This window comes from Metarhizium album (genome assembly GCF_000804445.1).
Source record: "Metarhizium album ARSEF 1941 chromosome Unknown scaffold_39, whole genome shotgun sequence".
Classification (NCBI taxonomy): domain Eukaryota; kingdom Fungi; phylum Ascomycota; class Sordariomycetes; order Hypocreales; family Clavicipitaceae; genus Metarhizium; species Metarhizium album.
Window position 1 is genome coordinate 87,888 of NW_024467613.1, and position 20,288 is coordinate 108,175.

Here is a 20,288-nt window from a genome sequence, read left to right on the forward strand (position 1 = left end):
CGAGAACAATTAAAACAAAGTCGGCATTTGTTTCTTTGGCAGGCTATTCTATTTTATATCAATCCTTTGCTTTTATGCAGATACACTGGCCGTTTCCGGTATCAAGGCATATTCAGCGTTGCCACTTTGCTCGTAGTCTGCCATGTCCAATGCGACGATGACGCTGTCTCGGACGACTTTTTCTTTATCGTGAAGAAATCGCTTCAATGTCTCCTCTACGCCCTCTTCCTCCCCAAGGCTCCCAAGCGCCTCAGCAGCCTCGTGACGAACCATACTAGCCTCTTCGAGGTTGCTCAACGCAGCTGTGAGGGCAGGAATAGAGGCGGGGTGCGAGAGCTGACCAAAAACGAAAGCGATTTCGTGACGGAACAAGGCAGAAGAGTCGTCAAATCCGTTTGCCAGGGCGAGCACAGCAGGAACAGCAGTTGTGCAGTCGGGTGGGGAGGCGAGGTCACGCAGGGCGAACATGGCGCGGTATCGCATAAAGAGAGGCTGTGCAGTATCCATGAGCTGCTTGCCCAGCTGTTCGACGCTCTTTTCCGATTCTGGCAGAGGGGGCGCGGGATCAATCGAGGCAAAATCGCTAGATAGTCGTTAAAACCACGAGAAAGATGTCTCGAGATGAACAGCATCATCAATCGCTGATGACCAACCTCTGACGTAATTTCTCTAGCTTGCGCGTCTCCGAGTTCTCCCATTCTATGCGATCGATGGCGATCTCGCAAGTCTCGGTGATGACAACGTCTTCCCCCTCGCGATCGCGGAAATGTCTTAACAGCTCCAAATTTTCCGTGCTGCCAAGCGCGCCCAGCGCCTCGGCGGCTTCGTGCCTGCACATAGGGTCCTCTTTCAGGTCCGAAAGAACATCTCGCAACGGCTTGACAGCCGCGTCGTTGGCAGTCTGTCCGAGGCAATAAGCCAACTCATGCTTCAGCAGGGCCGAAGGTGACGCAAACGCAGCGGCGATGGCCTCGATGGCAGCCACGGCAACAGAGGGCTCTCCGGTTCGTGCGACGTGCTTCAGCGAGAAGAGGGCTCGAAACCGGATTGGTAATGGGGTGGCTTCGGAGCATAGGCTCTCCCGTAGACATTGAACGGTGGCATCTGTCATATTGGGAAATTCAAGTTGTCGATTGCCACTATCAACAGGCAGAAGTTAAGATGCGGGAATGCGAAATTTGAGGCCAGTTTATTAGGGACAATTGCCCCTCCAAAGACATTGCGGGCGGCTCTTGTCGTAACTCCGTATTGAGGAGAGAAAAATTCAGGTGGGGTGATACACGATAAGAACGCGTACTACAGCGAGTTGGGGCGTCAACGTGCTAATTGCTTTATAAAGTAAAAATCGGAGTCACCCGACCGCTCAGCCATGGGAGGTGGTCAACTACCTCGATAGGTTCCATGGTCTAACGGTTATGACTGCGGATTCTGATTCCGCCAGCGAGGGTTCGACTCCCCCTGGAACCTGATTTTATCTTTTTGCGCGGCAGCATGCCCCACGACTCAGAGAGTAATGAGTTGGCTATCCTGTTGCCTATTATTAGTTATTATGATCTATATACTTGTCTGTGCAATATTGTTCTTTTTTATGTGCGAGTTTGCGTTCGGTCCATAAATCCGAACACGTGCTGGAAGATATTGCCGTTCAATGGCATTTGTTTTCCTGCAGCTGGTCGACGGACCAAAGGCCACCTTAGCGACTTCATCATACGAGGAGGGTACGGAGAGCAAGTGTATTTGATGTCGCAGAGTTGTCTGCGGTAAATGGGCTAAAATGCTGGTTTGGTCATGGGAACAACCTGTGCTAGTTGCGTCTCCGAATCGGACCACCCACATTAATAAGCATCACAACCACACCCACCATGACTATCTTGGTCATACCCATCTATAACGTATCTCGCACTCACAGCTAACGTCGCCACGACCCCCTTCCAAAAAATCATAACAAAAAACGCCGTGATGGTCTCGTCCCTCGAGGAGCCAGAGTCAGTATCCGACGTGCTCGCCAACCCCATCAGACAGAAGCCGCAACTCGTCGCCCCGGAGCCGGAGCACTGTCCGGGACCGGAATCACAGCAAGCAGGCCAAGCGGACTCTTGTGCCGGCTGTCCCAACCAGGCAATCTGCGCATCAGCGCCAAAGGGCCCGGACCCAGACATCCCCGTCATATCAGCACGCCTCGAAAATGTCAAACACAAGATCCTCGTGCTCAGCGGCAAGGGCGGCGTGGGCAAGAGCACATTCACGTCGCTGCTCGCGCATGCCTTTGCGACCAACCCTGACAGCACCGTGGGCGTCATGGACACGGACATCTGCGGGCCCAGCATCCCCAAGATGATGGGGGTGGAAGGGGAGACGATCCACGTCAGCGGCTCCGGCTGGTCACCTGTGTGGGTGATGGACAATCTAGGCGTGATGAGCATCCAGTTCATGCTGCCGAATCGAGACGACGCCGTCATTTGGAGGGGCCCCAAGAAGAACGGGCTGATCAAGCAGTTTCTCAAGGATGTGGAATGGGGCGAGCTGGACTTTTTGCTGGTAGACACGCCGCCGGGCACGAGCGACGAGCATCTGAGCGTCAATGCCTTCTTGAAGGAGAGCGGGATTGACGGCGCCGTCGTGGTGACGACCCCACAGGAGGTTTCGCTGCTGGATGTACGCAAGGAGATTGACTTTTGCCGCAAGGCGGGCATTAGAATCCTGGGGCTGGCAGAGAACATGAGCGGCTTCGTGTGCCCCAACTGCAAGGGCGAGAGTCAAATATTCAGACCTACTACGGGCGGCGGGAAAGGTTTAGCAGAGGAGATGGGCATCCCGTTCCTCGGTGCTGTGCCCTTGGACCCGAGGATTCGAATGGCTTGCGATTATGGAGAGAGTTATTTTGATTCATTTCCTGACAGCCCGGCTTGTTTGGCGTTTAAAGGTGTGGTCAAGCGTGTGGCGAACCAATTGGGCTTGGATACGACAAACGTATTACCTGACGAATAGACGAACTATGATATATAGATTGATGATGTATGCAAATACTAATGCGCTCCAAGAGTGACTCTGGACTCCGTTATTGCCTTTTCATTTTCATGCCGCTTCAAGTGATTAGAAATTTTTGGACATCGATCGAGGTCTGTTTTTTTCCTGCCCAATCTATTTACTAGCCAGCTTTTCGGGAATCTCGTCGAGGTCCTCGACAGACTCGATATCAATGACACTGCCTGCCTCGCTGGTGCTTCGCATTAATTCCTTCGCACCGGCGTACAGCATTCTCACCTCGGCATTGCAAGTTGGGGGAAGATAGTATAGTAGAACATAGGGCGCTGAGAGTCGTCCGTCGGACTTTTCATAGGTATTAGTCGTATCTTGCTTGACCTGATCGTGCAAAAAGTCGGGATGAACAGCATACCGTAGTGATGGGATAGCTCAGCAGAACAAAGCGTGGCGTGTGGTCTGGCAAGTCCTCCGCAACGTCCTTGAGGGACTTGTAGACTCGCGCTTCATCGTAGTCATCGAGGGCTTGTCGGATCTCTTGGGTGTTCTTATCAATCATATCTACCAGCGCCATGTCAGCAGGTCGGGGGAAAATCCTTGGATGCTGGGCTCAGACGGGCCATGCGCACAAATGACAGCTTGGGGATCCTTGGCTCTCGATGTAGTCAGTCGGAATTTACGAAGATGTTCCTTGGTTTCACCTGCGAAGGTGTATAGTCTCGATTCGGAGGCCTTCGGAGCGGGGTGAATTGCATCAGCGGGCTTCGACTGGAGGAGATGATGGAAGAGCTCTAAGGTGTAAAGCGCCATACCATGATGCCAACCGGGTCACACAATCAGGCCGATGCCAAGCGGGTTTGAAAACGGGCGCAGATATTACTTCGGTCCACCGTAGCAATGCTGTGCTGCAAGACTGCGGCCTCCAAAACGGCCGGCAGGGAGTTGACGACGAAGATGGCCAACCGCTTGGCCGCCAAGATCGAAGATGCCGTCCATCGCCGGCTGCCAATGAGCGCGGCGCCTCGGTGCTTTTCAAGCCCCGCAGGTCACCAGCAATCAAGTACATATATACCTAGGTACTTTAAGTAGTACTCCGTAGGTACGGAGGTACTTGGGTAAGTCAAGTGCTCGGTACCTGGTTAGTCAACTAAATGCCCCGTAGCACTTGGAGCCCAGTACTTACTTGCTTCAATGTTCCATGTTCCAATGTCCATGTCAGCAACCGACCAGAACAGAGCAGCTCCATGTCCAGTCGACTTCGAAGTTGCATCTCGCCACGGCATTCCCTGGCGTCGCCGTCACAAGCAGCTGCAGCCGCTCTCCAAAAAACTAACAGCAGCGGGAGAATTGATTGATTGAATGGCTCCTTTGATCCCGTCTCCAGCATCATTACACACAAGACGCCCTTCGAAACCTCCATGTTGTCACGACTTTCCCAGCTAGCGAGACAGTTGGCAGTCCCATCGCCGTCGCTTATTCAGGTACATCGGCGTCCGACGGCATCGGCGCTCTCAAGAATGAACACTGCATCTCAGGACAAGGGGACGCGCACAATTCATAGTGCTGCGTGTTTGATCATCGGAGATGAAGTTTTGGGCGGAAAGGTATGACCCAACATTTGCCAACAGCATCGGGACCCTGACGCGGCGCATCTTTTTCATGCTGACGCTGGCAGACTGTCGATGTACGTCTCACACACACACACACACACACACACACATATATATATATATCCGTATACCCAGGTATACGTTCCGACTGGAGGCGACGTTACGAGCGGACCGCAACCGGCAATCTCCTACTGTGGTAACTGACTGGAACAGACCAATTCGGCGTATCTGGCTAAATGGTGCTTCTCGCTCGGAATTGTAAGCCGTGATTTGCCGTGTCGTGCTGGCAAATCTTCTCGGTCTAATTGGAGGCTAGAACTTGAAGCGCATCGAGGTCATTGAAGACGATGAGAGCGAAATCATAGAGGCGGTCCGCCGCATGAGTGGTCGCTATGATCTTGTCGTCACCAGGTCAGTGTTTTTTTTTTCAGCCATTACTGTGCGGTACGATATCATAATCAGAGTCATTACTGACAGGTAGCCTTGCCTAGCGGTGGTATTGGGCCAACGTGAGTGTGATCTGACTGCCTCACGCCTGCGCGTTGTCGAGGGTGCGACTGACGTCGATGGGACCTAGACATGACGACATCACCTATCAATCCATTGCCAAGGCGTTCAACTTGCCATTAAAGCTGCACGACGAGGCTTTTCAAAAAATGAAGGTCCTTTCCAGACCTGATACACTGCCACCAAACTTTGACTGGGAAACCGACTCTCCAGCCCTGCAGGCCAAATTACGCATGGTCAGGCTCCCGACAGACGAGAGCCGGGACTTGAAGAGTCAGTTCCTCTTTGTGTCGGACAACCTGTGGGTTCCTATTGCCGTCGTGAATGGAAACATTCACGTGTTGCCCGGTGTTCCCTCACTGTGTAAGTTCCAGTTTCCCGCGACCATCTCGGTACCTGACAAGAACCATGGCTGTCTCTAACGGTATTACCCTTAGTCCAGACACTGCTCGATGGGATGAAACCCTTTATACTCCCGCGGCTGGTCGATCCCCAAGGCAAAGGAACCTGCAGACTCTTGATATCCACCCCGCTGCCAGAAAGCGCGGTGGCGGCTTATCTTACAAAACTGGCAGCCAGGGTTGAGCCCAAAGGTGTCAAAGTTGGAAGCTATCCCAGGTGGGGCAAGAAGTGTAATACCGTCACACTCGTCGGCAGGTAAGCAGTCGCGTCTTTCTTTGCACGTCGGGCACGACGTTGCTAACTTGGCAAGCAGGGATCAAGCCTTCCTCGAGACTTTGGTTGCCGAGGTTGAAGAGAACGTTCAGGGGCGTCGTGTTAGTCGGGAGGATGAAGCAGATGATTTGTGAGATGCGAAAGCGGATGCTGCTGTCCTGTCCAACGCTATGTCCAGAGTCCAGACTCGGCACGAATATGGCAGGAGTAGGCGGCTTTTTAAAACGCGTTGATATCAGGTCAATCTATGGAACGTGCCAGGCAACACGAGACGTCGACTGTGCAGTCGCTGCGCCCGTCGGCACTTGAGACCTGAATGTTCCTAGAAACTGTTTTCCCTATTCTTCGCCAGGTTCCCAATGCCTTGGGGGCACTCGCATACTGTGACGTCGCCAAAGAGTCCAAGTGCCCAAGGTGTCTTAAGCTTCTGGCACATTGCCGATCTTGACCGAGTCAGAGCTTGGGTTGAACCGATCGCTTGCAGCCAACAACAACAACAACAACCCCCAACCTTGCCAGAATGGTTCCAACAAGGACGTCGGTAGATGGCTCCGCGATTCCGGGTAGAACAACGGCACTAGTGGCCGTACGGAGTAGTGAGGGGGGATCTCGTGACTCGTGATGTCTGTGGAACTCACGCGCGACAATACGCTCTACTCACGGGAGATGGAACCATGTTCTGAGAACCAGCGATTAAGTGCCTACGTAACTGGATCGTTACTACGGAATACTCCGTATTATACTACAGTCTACCCCGCCAGTGACATGGTCAGCACGGTAATACCCTGTACCCATGCCTTGGGCGTGCTCGTCATGGTGCGATTTTGATAGCACCGGAGGAAATTGTAGCGCCCGACCTCCTCGACTAACTCCACGACCCAGGCCAATGTTTTGTTTCCTGTGTTACATACCGACCACTCCCGACGCCCACTGTTCCAAAGGAACAATCAGTAGAGAGTAGCAGGCAAAACTTGGCGTTTATTCCTTGTTAACCCCGACTCCCTGTCATGCCACGTTCGATGGGAGTGGAGACATGGTGCAGCAGTCGGGCCTGTATGCCAGGGTGCTCCGTGGTAGGCGGCTCAAATCTGTTACGTAGTATTCTAGAAGCTCCCAGGCCTCGGTTGGGTATACACCTAAAAGCTCGATGGGTCGTCCATTTCCTCCTGGACGCACAGTTTTGTGCATCAAACAGCTGCAATCTCGCAGGATAATGGCCTCGAATTTGCTCCTGCTTGCGCTAGTGGCCGCTCGACCGCCGGTCGTGATTCTTGTGTGGAGAAGTCGAGTAACCAAGAGACATCGAGGCTGTACATGCTCCGTGTTCATTCATGGTGGCATTCCCCGAGGTCTGGCCTCGTCGATTCCAGCCACGAAGTGATTTAGCTTGTTATCATGAGACATCACCGCTGCTTGAAGGCATAAGGCGATGAGCGGCTGGGTGACCCAATCAAGTGTCCATGCTGAGAAGCCGTCGCGATAGTTCCCATAATGTGCACTCGGTATCCGCATTAATTTTCGCGCGACGTACGGAGTAGCATCCGTGAGGCGATAATAGCTGAGCCATCCCCGTATTACGACAAGGGAATCAACGATTTACGTAGTAGCGGTGGCAAAGCCACCAGGACCGAGTATTAATTGCAATATGCATAGCGGGACTCTGCCGCTGTGTAATTGATCGTACTGCAGACAGGGCCCTGACCGCACCTGCACCTAGCACCGGATGAAATTCGTAAGTAGATGCAGCTACTGAACAGGGCCCGTAGACCGTATCGTGGATATGCCAAAAGAAATTCGAGTTTTGACGGTTACGATTATAACTTGCTTTTAGTCTGACGTCATCTCTGCATGCCAGAGTGAAAAATATGTGCCGTCACAGGTGCCTGCGGCTTTCATTGTCCACACCACCTTGGGCAAACTGCAGACATGGTGAGGTGCAGGTGAATTGACGTGATTGTGACGAGAGGTCGGACTACCGAGTAACTACCCAGTATGGATCAACTAGTCCCGTTCTCCGTATCTGTAATGGACCTGGCCGAGAATGTACATTCTGCGTAGTACACTGTACTGACTGTGTCGTAGGTGACCGGTGCCTGACATGGATGGGGCCAGCCAAACTCAGGGGCAGGGCTGACACCCAACATTGGCCAATTGGCCCGTCAATTTGACGATACGCATGCAGGTCTCTCGTGCCCGTAGCTTAATAAACGACCAGTGTCCTCGTCGTTTCTGCATACTGCCACTACAAGGTGATAATTGTGCATTGTCATCTCTTGGGCTGATGGTGACAGTTCAGCTTCCAGACCATAACGTTATCCAACTGGTGGAATTCCGTGGCGTTGTTCCCAAATACCAGACGATCTTGCCCTTGCAGTAAGTGGAGCGAAGGAGCGAACGAACGGTTAGGCTCGTACCGAAAAAGAAGCCCGGCTATCCTGATAAACGGCGCTGGGAGAAGCACGGGCCTTCTGGTGGTTTGCAATAGTGCTGGTTTTGGTTTTGATGAAGCCTTTTCCAGGTATTCTCATTTGGCTCCGGCAGCACTGACCTGCCCCTCATCCGTGAAGAGAAAGAGTGGAAATGCTGTCTATCCGAGCTCAGCGGTGGTGATTACGGTGATGAGATCAGATAGTGATGGGCCGTAGGGAGGGGTGATAGCATTGACGCGGGATAGGATTTTTGGCGGAGTTGAAAACAACGGCACAGGCACATACAGTACCGAGTATGTCAAAGTTGGCTGTAGCCCGCAGCCTGCCGTCTGCACCTGCCAACCAGGCGGATCGTTGAACGGGGCAGGAGCAGGAGCAGGAGCAGGAGCAGGAGCAGGAGCAGGAGCAGGAGCTGGAGCTGGAGCTGATCTGGCCCCAGCTGGGCGAGCAGTTGGATCCTGCTCCGTACATCACGGATGATGCATCATTCATGCCGCCAAACACGCCCCTCCGCCGTCGCAGTCTGCTAAGCCCTTGTTTGTGGCCTACTGAAGACATTAAGCGTAACTCGTCCCGAGTCCACTTGCGTGAGCACACATACCGAGTACTCCAGAGTCCATACCGACCGCCAAAGTCTTTGACGCACCCAACGACCAGTCCCCGGCGGAACGAAGCGGAAGGCGTCCGATCAAGCAGTCTCAAACCACAAGACAGACATGTCAGGTCTCGGCACTATAATACTACAAGTTCTATCTCTTATTAATGCTGCAAGCTCGTATGGGATATTGTGGAGCCGGCTTGTATGTTCATTATTCCGAGTCCAGACTCCAATCAATACGTACTACTTTTTTTAAAACAAATATCAAGTACTGAGGCTGTCCGTAGTCACTCTGGCCCACGTCTTTACCAGGGAACTTTCTCCCTTACAGCATCTTCAAGGTCCAGATTTGTGGAGCGGGCTTCGTATTGTAGATAATTGCGTATAAGCCGAGCACGCATCACCACTTATAACCTAAATATAAAGCTACCTAACTAGGTAACTACCTCAGGTAGAGCTTTTACACTCTACCCTCGTTGCTTAGCAAAGCAACCAGGGACTATAACAAGACTCCACCATCCCAGCTTCAGTTCTCTTCAATAAGTCACTTAAAAAAAAACAGGAGCCAAGGAACGAAGTACACATGTACGGATTACCACCTAGTAGTAAGCACTCTTCTGTGTCCTTGTCATCTCTCCAAGGCTTATTGGATGTGAATTTGTTGATACTAACATGCATTCGTAGCACGTGTCGCATACTCGGGCACGGTGCAGGTATGATGGCCGACTCTTGTCACTCTAGGGTCTTGCATCATCGTGCAAGCTTATTAATGTTTCGACTGCTGCAGCAAGTCATTTGTCTTCAATTATCGCAGCCCAATTGACAGACAAAGGCGAGCGCATCCTTGTGCCTGGCGATCCTCAAAAGATGACGAAGGCAGAAGGCTGGGTAGCGGGAGAAGCCCACCATGAGAGCAGCTAGATGTTCAGATGGGCGACTTTCGTCAATGTACGGAGTAACCAAGGCGGGAGATTTGAGACATGGTGAAGAGGTAGCGATAGTAACAGCACCACATTCGACGGACACAGATCTCCGCCGTCGACAGCCACAGTCGTCGAATTCTTATTTATTACTCCGTACCCAGGAGGCATAAGCAGACTCCAAAACGTCAACAGCACATCACTTTTCCTCCGTAAAGCTACGGAAAGCATGCACAAAACGCCGTTCCGTCGGTGCATTATGCTGTCAAAGAGGCTCAGCCCAAAACACCAACATACCATGGTCATTCTCCCCTCGCATTCATGCCGACGCCTCTCAACATGCTGTCTTTCGAAGTTTGCCGCACTCAAAAAGAGCCTCCGGCGGCCAGACGAGGGATTGGAGCTCCACAAGCCGGGAAAGCATCCTCCACCGTGGCATTTCTCAAGGGTCAGAAACCCTTGCCTCTCAATCTTGAGGTCCTACCTACTCCTTTCAAATAAAGCCTCCCCGACCATTCTTTCAGGCGAAGGTTCTGAGTTCTGGTGGGTTTTCTGTTTTCTGGACACTTGCCTCACTTCCATGTTGACGCTTGGGCCCACGAAGTCGGGTAGCCAGCCTTCATGTGTAGGATGGTCCCGACTTAGTTGTATGTAAGACAATTCCAGCATGGATGCACTAGTGCCTGAGAACGTCCGGAGAACCTGGTCATTAAATAGAGGCAGCGGATCCTGTTGGTATGCCCCGTGTTATATGGAAGAGCTGGAGGAACTTGACTCTAAAAGGGCTCCTGTGCCTACATACAGACCTAGATGAGCCAAGGGAGGTTCTCCGCAAAGAGTTAGTCGTTAGGACGTGACTGGTACTCTAGACTTCCAGATATGGCTTCGAGGGCACAGACCAGGCCGTTAACTGGCCCAAAGTTTAACCCGGTCAAATGGTCGATGGACGTGGAGGCATCTGCATATGCAGTCTTGGTACAGGTAGTTAGTTAATAGGGAAGGGAACTCGGGTGCTTGGTCGCACACTGAGTGGTTCGACTGTGCTCGGTCAAGACTCTTTCTCTCTTGGGGGGGGATTTTGTTTTTCCCTTTTAAAAAAAATCAAATCAGCAAGAGAGGTCAAACTAGTCCCCCTGGTTGTATGGAACCGCAGAACTAAATAAACCCCCCCTCCCCTTCGAGCAAAGACCTGCCCAAGTAGTCTGCCCAGGTCACCCTCCCGATGTTGCTGGCCTCCACACGTGCACCCCTGAGCGTCCCCCGAGACCACCCCTTTCCAAACCTCCCAACCACCCCCTTCTGGTCCCGGCCGGTCCCCCGTCTGGTTCAATGCCAGCGACAGTCAAGACCTGGCGGGTTGCCAGGCCAGGGTACGGAGTACTCCGTACTCAATGTGCGAAGATGGGTTGATTGTACCGAATTCGTATTTAGCCAATCAAAAACCTAATTCCAACAGATACATTGCTTTGCTGAGAAAGACTATAAGGACCTAAGTCCCGGCAATATGCTACTCTTATGATTTATCACAGCTGTAGGTGACGCAACTCGTTGCAGTATCCGCCGGGTATTGCAGAAAAGTGGGACCGCCACAACCAGCACACCTCAAAGGTACTTACTTAAGCACTTAGTATGCACGTATCAAGGTCAAGCGTCAGTTTGATCAAAGCCGGTTCGCGACATAGACTGGCCACTGGCGGCAGACAGACACCTCGAGATTTGCGCCGGCGCAATTGGGGCCTTTTACCCGGTCAAGCCAGCGGCCGAATGTTGAACGTCGAAGAAGTCGAATAGCGGCGCTCGGGGTTCCTGTAAACAGACTGCATACGGAGTATATAGTAATATAAAAACACCTACGGAGTACGGATACCCAAGTGTGCCAATTGATCCGGGGGTCAGGCACTTGCGGGCGTGCCTGGCGCATTCTGCCGAGTGAGTCTGTACATTGTACGGAGGCTGGGGGGGCTGATGCTGGAGGCTGGAGGCGTCTGGTTGCAGTGCCTAGATACTTAAGTACTTACTTACTTAGTAAAGTATGTACTGAGTACTCAATACTGGGGATGCGGACAGATGGGGCGGCACAGCGCCCATGTCGCAGGTACAAACATGGCTACATTCATGTATGTCCCTCCCTGGCTTGGACCGCGACCTCGACCTCGACCCGTCATTGAGCCCACCCCTCGGCCACCTACCACCCACCACCCACCACCCGACACCCGACGCCTCGGCCTCGCCTCTCACCTCGCAAAGGGACCACCTGACACCAGACAACCAGACACAACTACCCAAGTACCGAGTACTTGCTTAGCTTAAGTAAGTAAGTACTTGGGCACTCCGTACCAGCACTGAGGTCTTGGGGGCCCACTTTTAGCACCGTCCACCAACCACTTGGGGCCCAGCATCCATCTGCCCATCCTCCGTCCACGTCGGTCCACGTCAACTCGCATTTCCAGTTCCGCATTCTCCCATCCTAGGCTGTCTTTGTCCTTCATCTCTCCCAGCTAGGTATTTTCGGCCTCGACAACATCGCCCTTTGCCTTGCCATCCAGCCATTGCCGTTGCCGCTGCCGCTGCCGCTGCCGCTGTGCTGTGCTATGCTGCGCTGTGCATCGCTCTCTTGATTTCTTAAACGCCGCCGACCTCCAATTCTGCTTTCGGGTCCTTCACCAAGTCCGTCGACTGCGCGCTTTGTCCGTTGCTGGCTGCCATTCAGCCCGGCCCCTGACCACTCACTGACTACTTACCTACGACTACTGCGTCCTCCTGCACTGCACCTTCCTACACGACCCGCCTCCCAGCATCGATCTTGATCTCGCGCAAGGCAGATTCGATCTTGATCGTTGGCCCTGCGACCTGCGATATCCTCCCGCAAGTCGCTTTTTTTTGCCAAGAGACCCCCAAATTCAATCACAATGGCTGCGTCCACCAAGGTATGATGGCTCTTAGCCGGCCAATTCCTCCCCACGCGACCCCGTCCTTCCTTTGCATCTCGTTTACCGACCACCCAGTCGGGGTGGCTCCGTTCCGTACTCCTCGACCCCTGCGGTATCGTTTCGCTGTACTTCGCAAGTCATATCATGTGCTCGACGACATGCACCACATACAGTCCTCTGACAGGTTACTTTGCGAATTAGTTTCTGAGAGAGTACAAACTCGTCGTCGTCGGTGGCGGTGGTGTTGGTAAATCTTGTTTGACAATCCAATTGATTCAAAGTCATTTTGTCGACGAATATGATCCCACGATCGAAGGTGCGTTACAGTTGACGACAGGCTCTCGGGCCATCACTTCTCAATTCTTCGTCGGAATGCAGCTACCCTGTCCTGTTTAAAAAAAAAACAGAGTTCAGAAATCTAACCACGCTGGCCATTGCAGATTCATACAGAAAGCAGTGTGTCATCGACGACGAGGTCGCTCTACTCGATGTTTTGGATACCGCAGGCCAGGAAGAGTACAGTGCTATGCGCGAGCAATACATGAGAACCGGGGAGGGCTTTTTGTTGGTGTACTCTATTACGTCTCGCCAGAGCTTCGAGGAAATCACCACCTTTCAACAGCAGATCTTGCGAGTCAAAGACAAGGATTACTTCCCTATGGTCGTAGTAGGCAATAAATGCGATCTGGAAGGCGAGCGTGAGGTATCTAAGCAAGGTATATTCCCAATACTCCTCGCTGCTACTGCTTTCCTCAGCCCTTTCTGGGGCTTGCGGCTGATTCATATTTTTTCAAAAAATAGAAGGTGAAGCGCTGGCACGGTCGTTCAACTGCAAATTCATCGAAACTTCAGCAAAGTCGCGAATCAATGTTGACAAAGCTTTCTACGATATCGTTCGAGAGATCCGAAGATATAACCGCGAAATGCAAGGTTATTCAACCGGCAGCGGCGGCGGTTCGGGCGTAAACGGCCCCCCCAAGCCTATGGACATGGACGACGGCGAGAGGGAGACTGGCTGCTGTGGCAAATGCGTCATTATGTGAGAGACGAAACAGAGAACGACTTTAGTGTTAAAGGGGCGGTGAATATCGTTGGAATTTTATACAGCAGTTGGCTGGCTCGACGCCCACTGCAGCAACTCGGGCGACCACATCGAAAAAGTAACACCTGTGGAAGACAGGGTATTTCCTATTCATCATCTCTTTGGTTTCCCCCCTATTTTTTGAAGAAAAAAAACAACAAAAACCTACTTCGGGGCCACGAAGCACAGCAACGGCTGTGATACCCTTATGGCGGATTGCCAGGACGGATGAGAAAAATATTTTCATTGCATCGGACGAGGTGTCGGGTTCGGACTTGGTTGCAATGCACACGCTTTCTTTGACGGACTTTCGGAGGGCTTGTACAAAACCATGACGCCATTCGAGAACGACGAGGATTTTTAGGCAATCCAGCTGTGCGGCATCGTTTTTTTTTTCAGCGTAACATGACTGCTCACAGCCACGCACCATACTTTATTATTTACTTTTATTTTTGATCTTTCTCTTCTTTTTTTTTCTTTTTTTGAGATGCCACGGGCCGAGAAAGTCGTTTTTCGAACGATTCCAGCTGCCGAATTTTTTGAATGGCCGAATCACGTCAGGACAAGACGCAGGGCGGGAGGCCGACCAGCCCATAAGCAAGGGAAACAAGACAGAAAATGGCAAGAATCGTGAGAAGATTGCGTGAATCATGTCGGCGAGCAACCTGCGATTTTGGTCCATGTTAGGAAACCCGGGAAAAAAGAATACCGAGTCAAACACACAAAAAGAACTGGGCTTGCTCAGCAGAGGCTTCGCGAAAGTTGTTCAACCCCCGCCTCGGTGCTGCTGGATAAGGGATGAAGTTAATCTTATATTGCTGCACTTCTATTTTCTTCGCCTTTCTTTTCCCTTTTACCTCCATTCCCCTTTGTGCTCTTCATCCTTCTGTCCTGTCTATTATTGTCCCTACATGGTGTATCCTGCGCGGATTCTCTTTCACCGGATGACGGGTTTCTTGTGATGATATTGCTTCAAGTACATCACCCCCTTTCCCCAAATTATTGGTCAAGTAACATGCAACTCGTTCCTCGATTTTTTCCAGTCTAGAAATTCTCATGACGCCTTCTTGCTCTCCAGAGGTCTGTTTTCCCCGAGACCAAGATAAATGCTTCTGCCGAGCTTTGTTGTTCCTAATGTCTGTGCTATGCCAAGCCACTGTACAGTGCGGATATTAGTGTAACATGTGCATGTATAATAATGTACACGCAGCTTGGATGCTGCGCTGGGGAGAAATCGTGCTGATTTGCGCCAGTTGTTCCTTTTTGCCCTGCCTTGACAAACTCGAGGTATCCGTGTGCCGTGTGCCGTGTGCCGTGTGCCGTGTGCCGTGTGCCGCGTGCCGTGTGCCGTGTCCCATTTACAGTTTGCCGTGCGTGGTACTTCCTTCTTTTCTCTCCTCTTGTCGTCCCCTCCTTTTTCAACCCCACTTCCCTTTCTTCTCGCTCTTATTCAATCGATCGATTGCCCGGCTCGCTGCTGCTCTGCTCGTATACTCAAGTACTCCATACCTTACTCGGATAACGTACATCAAGTAAGTACTCAGAGGTAGTCTCGTGCGTGTCCGTGTCAGGTTCCTGGCACTTGTATCTCTCCTGCATCAGATTCGAGAAATGATGATGACCGGGCGTACAGGCTACAAGAGAAACGATTCAACATGTTGACGCCAAGAGGCGTATCAAAAACCTAACATGTTTTGATCAAGACCCCAGTCCGACACTGCCATCATGGGAAACCAGTCAAACCAGCCACCAATTATGGTGCTTCTCTTTGGCTGGTCGAGGACCAAACCGCCGCATACAAGACATGCCCAGGAAACTGTTTCTTCCGTTGACGTCTTTTCCGCTGCGAAGAGTTCCTTGTACGATGGCGAAGCGGTGGCCCTCTCCTTTGACTTGTGTATGAGACATCCTGGGCACAGACCTGCCTCGCCATGCATGGATCGCCATTGCCTCATTTTCTCGGCTTGAAACAGGGCGTGGCGGGCGTACCTGACCCGATCCTCCTGACATAGGCGTGATTTGAAGATGTTGACGCCGCAAGTGCATCCGGTAACGGGGTATGAAAACGGATACAGTCCCATTTCTCGGCCGTTGACGGATACAATTCCGTCGATCGTCGTGTTATTTGCGAACCGGCAGCCCCAGACGCTCTTCGCCCCGAGCAAGTACATCTCACTGAGGGATCGCGGGCCCCCGATGAGCCGACTGTGGCAAGAAGTGCAAAAGTAGGCACGCATGGCTACGATGTCCAGTCTGGTGAACCCGTCTCCGTCCTCGACCAAGCGACGACTGCTGCTTATTCCGCAAGGCTCGCAAACCGCCTGGTGGGGTTTGTTGTGCTCAGCGTCTTGACAAACTGTCGAGACCAAGCCGCTGCATGCGTGCATCTGCTCTATGCACGGGAGGTTCTGGAATTCCACGTTGTCCGAGCTCCAAGAAATGCCGCGCAAGACTGGATTGACGGGGGAGTGCCGGACGTGAGAACCATACATGATACTGAACAAGCCGAATTCCGTCGTGCCCTTTCGGTTTCGCCAACACTTTTCAATCAAGGCTTGCTCGGAAGGTGCCATACTTGGGCTGAGCAGTTTTGCCCAGCGGCGCAACTGAAAGTTAGCGCAGTCTCCCGGGTCGAACAAGGTAAGAGGGACTGCTCTTGTGAACAGGTCGCCGGGTATCATGGGGAGATCGGGATTCTCATTCCACCAGCCTTTTTCCCGCCGCGAGAGCATCGACGTCGGCGCAAAATTGTTGGCTACATTGGGAGCCGTGTTGAGGACGACAGCGACTGCGTCTCCATTTCCGGATCGACTACCACGAGCGGGATTGTCGAGGACCGGCGCTGGAGCTGGAGCTGGATCCGGAGCCGGCGCCGGAGCTGGAGCAAGCTGGAGTTCCTCGTCCCCCTCGTCCAACTCCAACTCGTCCTCCACGAGCATGTTTGTTTCTGCTTCTGTTCTACAAACCTCCATGTACCGCGAGCTCACGTAGCCTTTGGAGACGATTTCGAAGGCCTTGTGATTCTCATAGTTTCTTCTGTCGCATTGCCTGGTCCAGTCTGGCCAGCGCCTCGTCATCCATGTCCTGAGCTGGTCAACCGTGATGTCATTCACATTGAGGCCATGGAGTTCGCCTCCGGGAGCTCCATTAGGAGGCGCGCCGTGAGCGGCCAATGCCGCCCTCATTTTCTGTATTTCCGCCACGACAACCTGCTTGTTCTGCTTGAGAGTCTCGCCCGGTCTGTCGGCGACGGTTTTGAAGGCGTAACGCGCAAACGGGGGGCCGATGTAGTGCTCGATCTGCGTCCCGTCCTTCTCGTCATCGACGCCCGCCGGGCCGTAGCCCATGCTCAAGTAGTACAAGGGGCCCGGCCTCAGCATCATCTTGTCGCCCAGGTTGATCCTGCGCTTCAAGCAGTTCAATGTGCCGGGGGCTCCCATACGCCACGTGTCGCACATGTCCCCTTCGCGGTTGAAGAAGCAGGAATCGCAGGGTCGTTGGCGATCGCAGTTTCTGCCCGTGGCCTCGCATCGACGGCAGCGCGCAAAGGGGCAGAAGTTGCCAATGCCAACCCTGCTGAGGTCGAAGAGCGGGTAGATCTTGTCGTCGTCCCTCAAGTCCTGGCACACCATGCCCGTCTGCCAGCACCAGTTGCAGGCGTACTCGGCGTGCTTTGCCGACGCCCGGCAGTGGCGTTTGTGGGCGTAGCATTGTCTGCACTGCGGCCTCGTGACGATGTCCTTGTCGCCTCTCAATTCCACCCATCCGCCGCCCAGATCGCCCCTGGTTGACCACTCGGTAGGCACCTCCAGGTTGTCGGGGTGGCCGACCAGCATGCCGCCGTCGAAGCAGGACATGTTGTCCTGCCGGCACTGGAGGCAGGGCTCGCGAGCATCACCGGGCTCTCCCGTCTCGCGCGAGTCCAGCCAGCTGCAGCCTGCCCTGTCTTTGTCGGGCCTGCTCTTGCAAATATCGCACTCGCGTCGAAACCACCTCTGTCTGCCCCTCTGAAGAGTCGGCTTCGGTCCCATCTGTCTGGCCACGTCGAAGCCCCAGCCCAGGTCGGCGGCGTCGCCCGTCGTGGCCTTGACCAGGCAGAGCCTCGACTCGCTGTTCTTGCTCCCCATGCAGCATGAGCATCGCAGCTGCAGGTACGGGTCGACATCGCAGCGGCCGTCCCTTGGCTTTTTGTTGTTTTTGCACCCCTCGCAGACGACGTGCCGGGGAAAGTTGACGCCGTGGTAGTCGGAGTAGCGCTTGAAGACCTCGAGGTCCGCATGCTGCTTCGCACGGAAACATTTATGATCGAGGTCTCCCGACTCGAGTCTGTGGTTCGCACACGTGGTGCATTCAAAGACCCAGCCATCGATGATTTGCCGATTGCACGGCGGGATGTCGTTGTCTGTGCCGAGCGCCAGGCTTTTGCAAAAGTCGCATGTCAGGCTTACGGCATCGTTCTCCTTCATTACAGCCTTTCGTTGATCCGGGAGGGCGTATTCGTCTTGACGCTCCTGTTTTGCTCGTTTCCTTGGCAATTCCACCACGCCGTCACTGTCCTCACCGTCCTCGGCCTCGTCATTCTCGGCCGCTTTGGCAGCATTGGACAGTCTCGGTGCCGGAGAGCTGGTGCTGTGCTGTCTCTTTTTGCTCGTGGGCGGCGTCCCCATTCCAGCCCCCATGTTAACTATTTTATGATGTGACACGCAGGGTGGACGACAACAAGAGGAGAGTGCGAAAACAGGAGACTTTGAAGATGCAACTCGTCTCGGATGCTTTGACAAGGCACATATATAGGCGTTGCTGGCGTCAGTCACAATGCGGCCGGCAAGTCTCTAGCTCCAACCAAAGGAAAGCAAACGCTGGACATGGGGGACTAGAATGCTGAGCAATAACAAGGATAATTGCAAGCGGATGATGGAGGTTGGAAAGTTATTTGGGGTCCAACGCCGGTGATGAGACGGATTGTATCTACAAAGTTGGGTGCCATGTAAGTTATATGCCGTCCACGTCCGTTGCAGTGATTCTTTTGATAGTAACGGTATTTTCTGGCCATGAACGGGCAAAGCCACGGCTGCTTAGCTTGGACAACAAGGCCTACCTACATAGGATAGTCTATGAAGTGAAACAGCGTCAATATCCGTGCTAACAAAAAAAAAGAGGGGGCCATCTTTTTGTGCAAACGCAAAGAAAACCAGACGAGATAGGCGAGGAGCCATGTCAAAGAAGCAGGCAGACGGCAGATTGAAATAGTAGATAGACACAGGGCAGCGGGCAGCAGTGGACTTGAACCGGACCAGACACGACAAAGAAGTCTAGGCGAAGAATATCGTTTGGCTTTCTTGCAGGCATACATACCTTTTTTTTTTTTCAATTTTTTCCCAATTTTTTGCTCCCCTCTCGTTTGGCTTCTTGGAACAATGGAATCCCTTCCCTTCTCCCCTTTTTACGTTACAGACTGTTGGTGTAACCCGTCTAGCGTCTAGGACCGGTTTGCGCCTTTCATCCTGTCCTTGTTCTCGTTCTCGTTGCAAGACGACTCAGCGAGATGGGACGACTCAGCGAGAATGCACATTGTCTTTCTGACACGTGTGGAAATCACGTCTTTTTTTTTTTTTCGGCCTCGAGCCCTTGCGCCCTTGTCAGCGCTTTCCCTCTTCTCCTCCTTCCCTCTCCCCCCGCTCTTCTTCTTTCTCTCTGTATCCAAACCAAAGCACTACTTTTTATCGACGTCGTGTTTTCCTTTGACCAGCTGACTTCTCTAACAGAAGCTTTTTTCCCTCTTTTTTCTCCCCCCTTTCACCACCTTCTCTTAAGATTCGGCCGTGTATTCCCCCGCTTTCCCTGGCGCAGATACCCCGTCTTCGCTGGCAAGTCGCCAGTCACCGCGGACCATCTCTGACAGCGTTCGAATCGAAAGGCGGTCCCAGGAGGCGAGCAAGCGAGTTCAACCTTTCAACATGGACCCGTTGCGCTCGACTGGGGCACCCCCTGGCCCGTCGTCCCCTTTGTCGGAGCATCCCCATGCGTTTGGCGAAATGTCGTGCTGCATGGTCCCGAGGTGCCGGAACTCGAGCGAATATATACATGCGAATGTATGTCTGGCCAGGAGGGCCCGCCCTTCCCGACGCGTGCCAAGGAATCGAGTGACGCCTTTGTAGGAGTACAAGTCACAGCGGCGCGGCATTCAACAAACGCCGCGCTCTGGTGCCGATGCCAGTGAACACCAACCACTTTGAGCTGTGAAAAGAATCATGTGCCGCCGTACGGCTCCCCTGACTCATCGGGGATGGGGAAGACCTGTGAATGTTTAGTCGTGGAGAAGCTACAATCGTCGTCCCTCGCGGCGAATTCCGCCACCGGTAAAGCAATAGGGCGCCACTGAAGGCGGCGGGCAAGTCGGCTCGCAGTCTCGTCGTGCGTCGTCATGGTCTCTCTCATCTTGTACTCGGTCCTCGGGAAGCTCGTGATGTGATGCCGCTGACCAAACGGCATCTGGCTCTGGGGCTCCCCTCTCTCGATCCGATGATCCCAGGGGCTCGGTTCCATTGTTGTTCGC

At 53.0% G+C, this 20,288-nt stretch overlaps 6 protein-coding genes across 6 annotated transcripts; 3 read left to right on the forward strand and 3 right to left on the reverse strand.

Moving 5' to 3' along the window:
- Nucleotides 1-72: 72 nt before the first annotated feature.
- MAM_07937 (deoxyhypusine hydroxylase) lies at nucleotides 73-1,111 on the reverse strand (the record flags this gene model as incomplete). The annotated part of the gene is made up of 2 exons (XM_040826735.1): nucleotides 73-583; nucleotides 654-1,111. 2 exons carry the CDS (start codon nucleotides 1,109-1,111, stop codon nucleotides 73-75), a joined length of 969 nt encoding a protein of 322 aa, XP_040675266.1.
- Nucleotides 1,112-1,959: 848 nt separating this feature from the next.
- Nucleotides 1,960-2,988, forward strand: MAM_07938 (ATPases NBP35; the record flags this gene model as incomplete). Its single annotated transcript, XM_040826736.1, has 1 exon — nucleotides 1,960-2,988. One exon carries the CDS (start codon nucleotides 1,960-1,962, stop codon nucleotides 2,986-2,988), a length of 1,029 nt encoding a protein of 342 aa, XP_040675267.1.
- A 153-nt stretch (nucleotides 2,989-3,141) lies between these two features.
- MAM_07939 (Actin depolymerization factor) lies at nucleotides 3,142-3,541 on the reverse strand (the record flags this gene model as incomplete). Its single annotated transcript, XM_040826737.1, has 2 exons — nucleotides 3,142-3,330; nucleotides 3,398-3,541. The coding sequence occupies 2 exons, from the start codon at nucleotides 3,539-3,541 to the stop codon at nucleotides 3,142-3,144; spliced, it is 333 nt and encodes a 110-aa protein (XP_040675268.1).
- A 958-nt stretch (nucleotides 3,542-4,499) lies between these two features.
- On the forward strand, nucleotides 4,500-5,908 carry MAM_07940 (molybdopterin binding domain protein; the record flags this gene model as incomplete). Its single annotated transcript, XM_040826738.1, has 6 exons — nucleotides 4,500-4,586; nucleotides 4,806-4,850; nucleotides 4,909-5,003; nucleotides 5,170-5,462; nucleotides 5,537-5,756; nucleotides 5,815-5,908. The coding sequence occupies 6 exons, from the start codon at nucleotides 4,500-4,502 to the stop codon at nucleotides 5,906-5,908; spliced, it is 834 nt and encodes a 277-aa protein (XP_040675269.1).
- Nucleotides 5,909-12,630: 6,722 nt separating this feature from the next.
- On the forward strand, nucleotides 12,631-13,694 carry MAM_07941 (Ras-like protein; the record flags this gene model as incomplete). Its single annotated transcript, XM_040826739.1, has 4 exons — nucleotides 12,631-12,648; nucleotides 12,853-12,967; nucleotides 13,092-13,367; nucleotides 13,453-13,694. The coding sequence occupies 4 exons, from the start codon at nucleotides 12,631-12,633 to the stop codon at nucleotides 13,692-13,694; spliced, it is 651 nt and encodes a 216-aa protein (XP_040675270.1).
- Nucleotides 13,695-15,408: 1,714 nt separating this feature from the next.
- On the reverse strand, nucleotides 15,409-18,411 carry MAM_07942 (uncharacterized protein; the record flags this gene model as incomplete). Its single annotated transcript, XM_040826740.1, has 1 exon — nucleotides 15,409-18,411. The coding sequence occupies one exon, from the start codon at nucleotides 18,409-18,411 to the stop codon at nucleotides 15,409-15,411; it is 3,003 nt and encodes a 1,000-aa protein (XP_040675271.1).
- Between the last annotated feature and the right edge of the window lie 1,877 nt (nucleotides 18,412-20,288).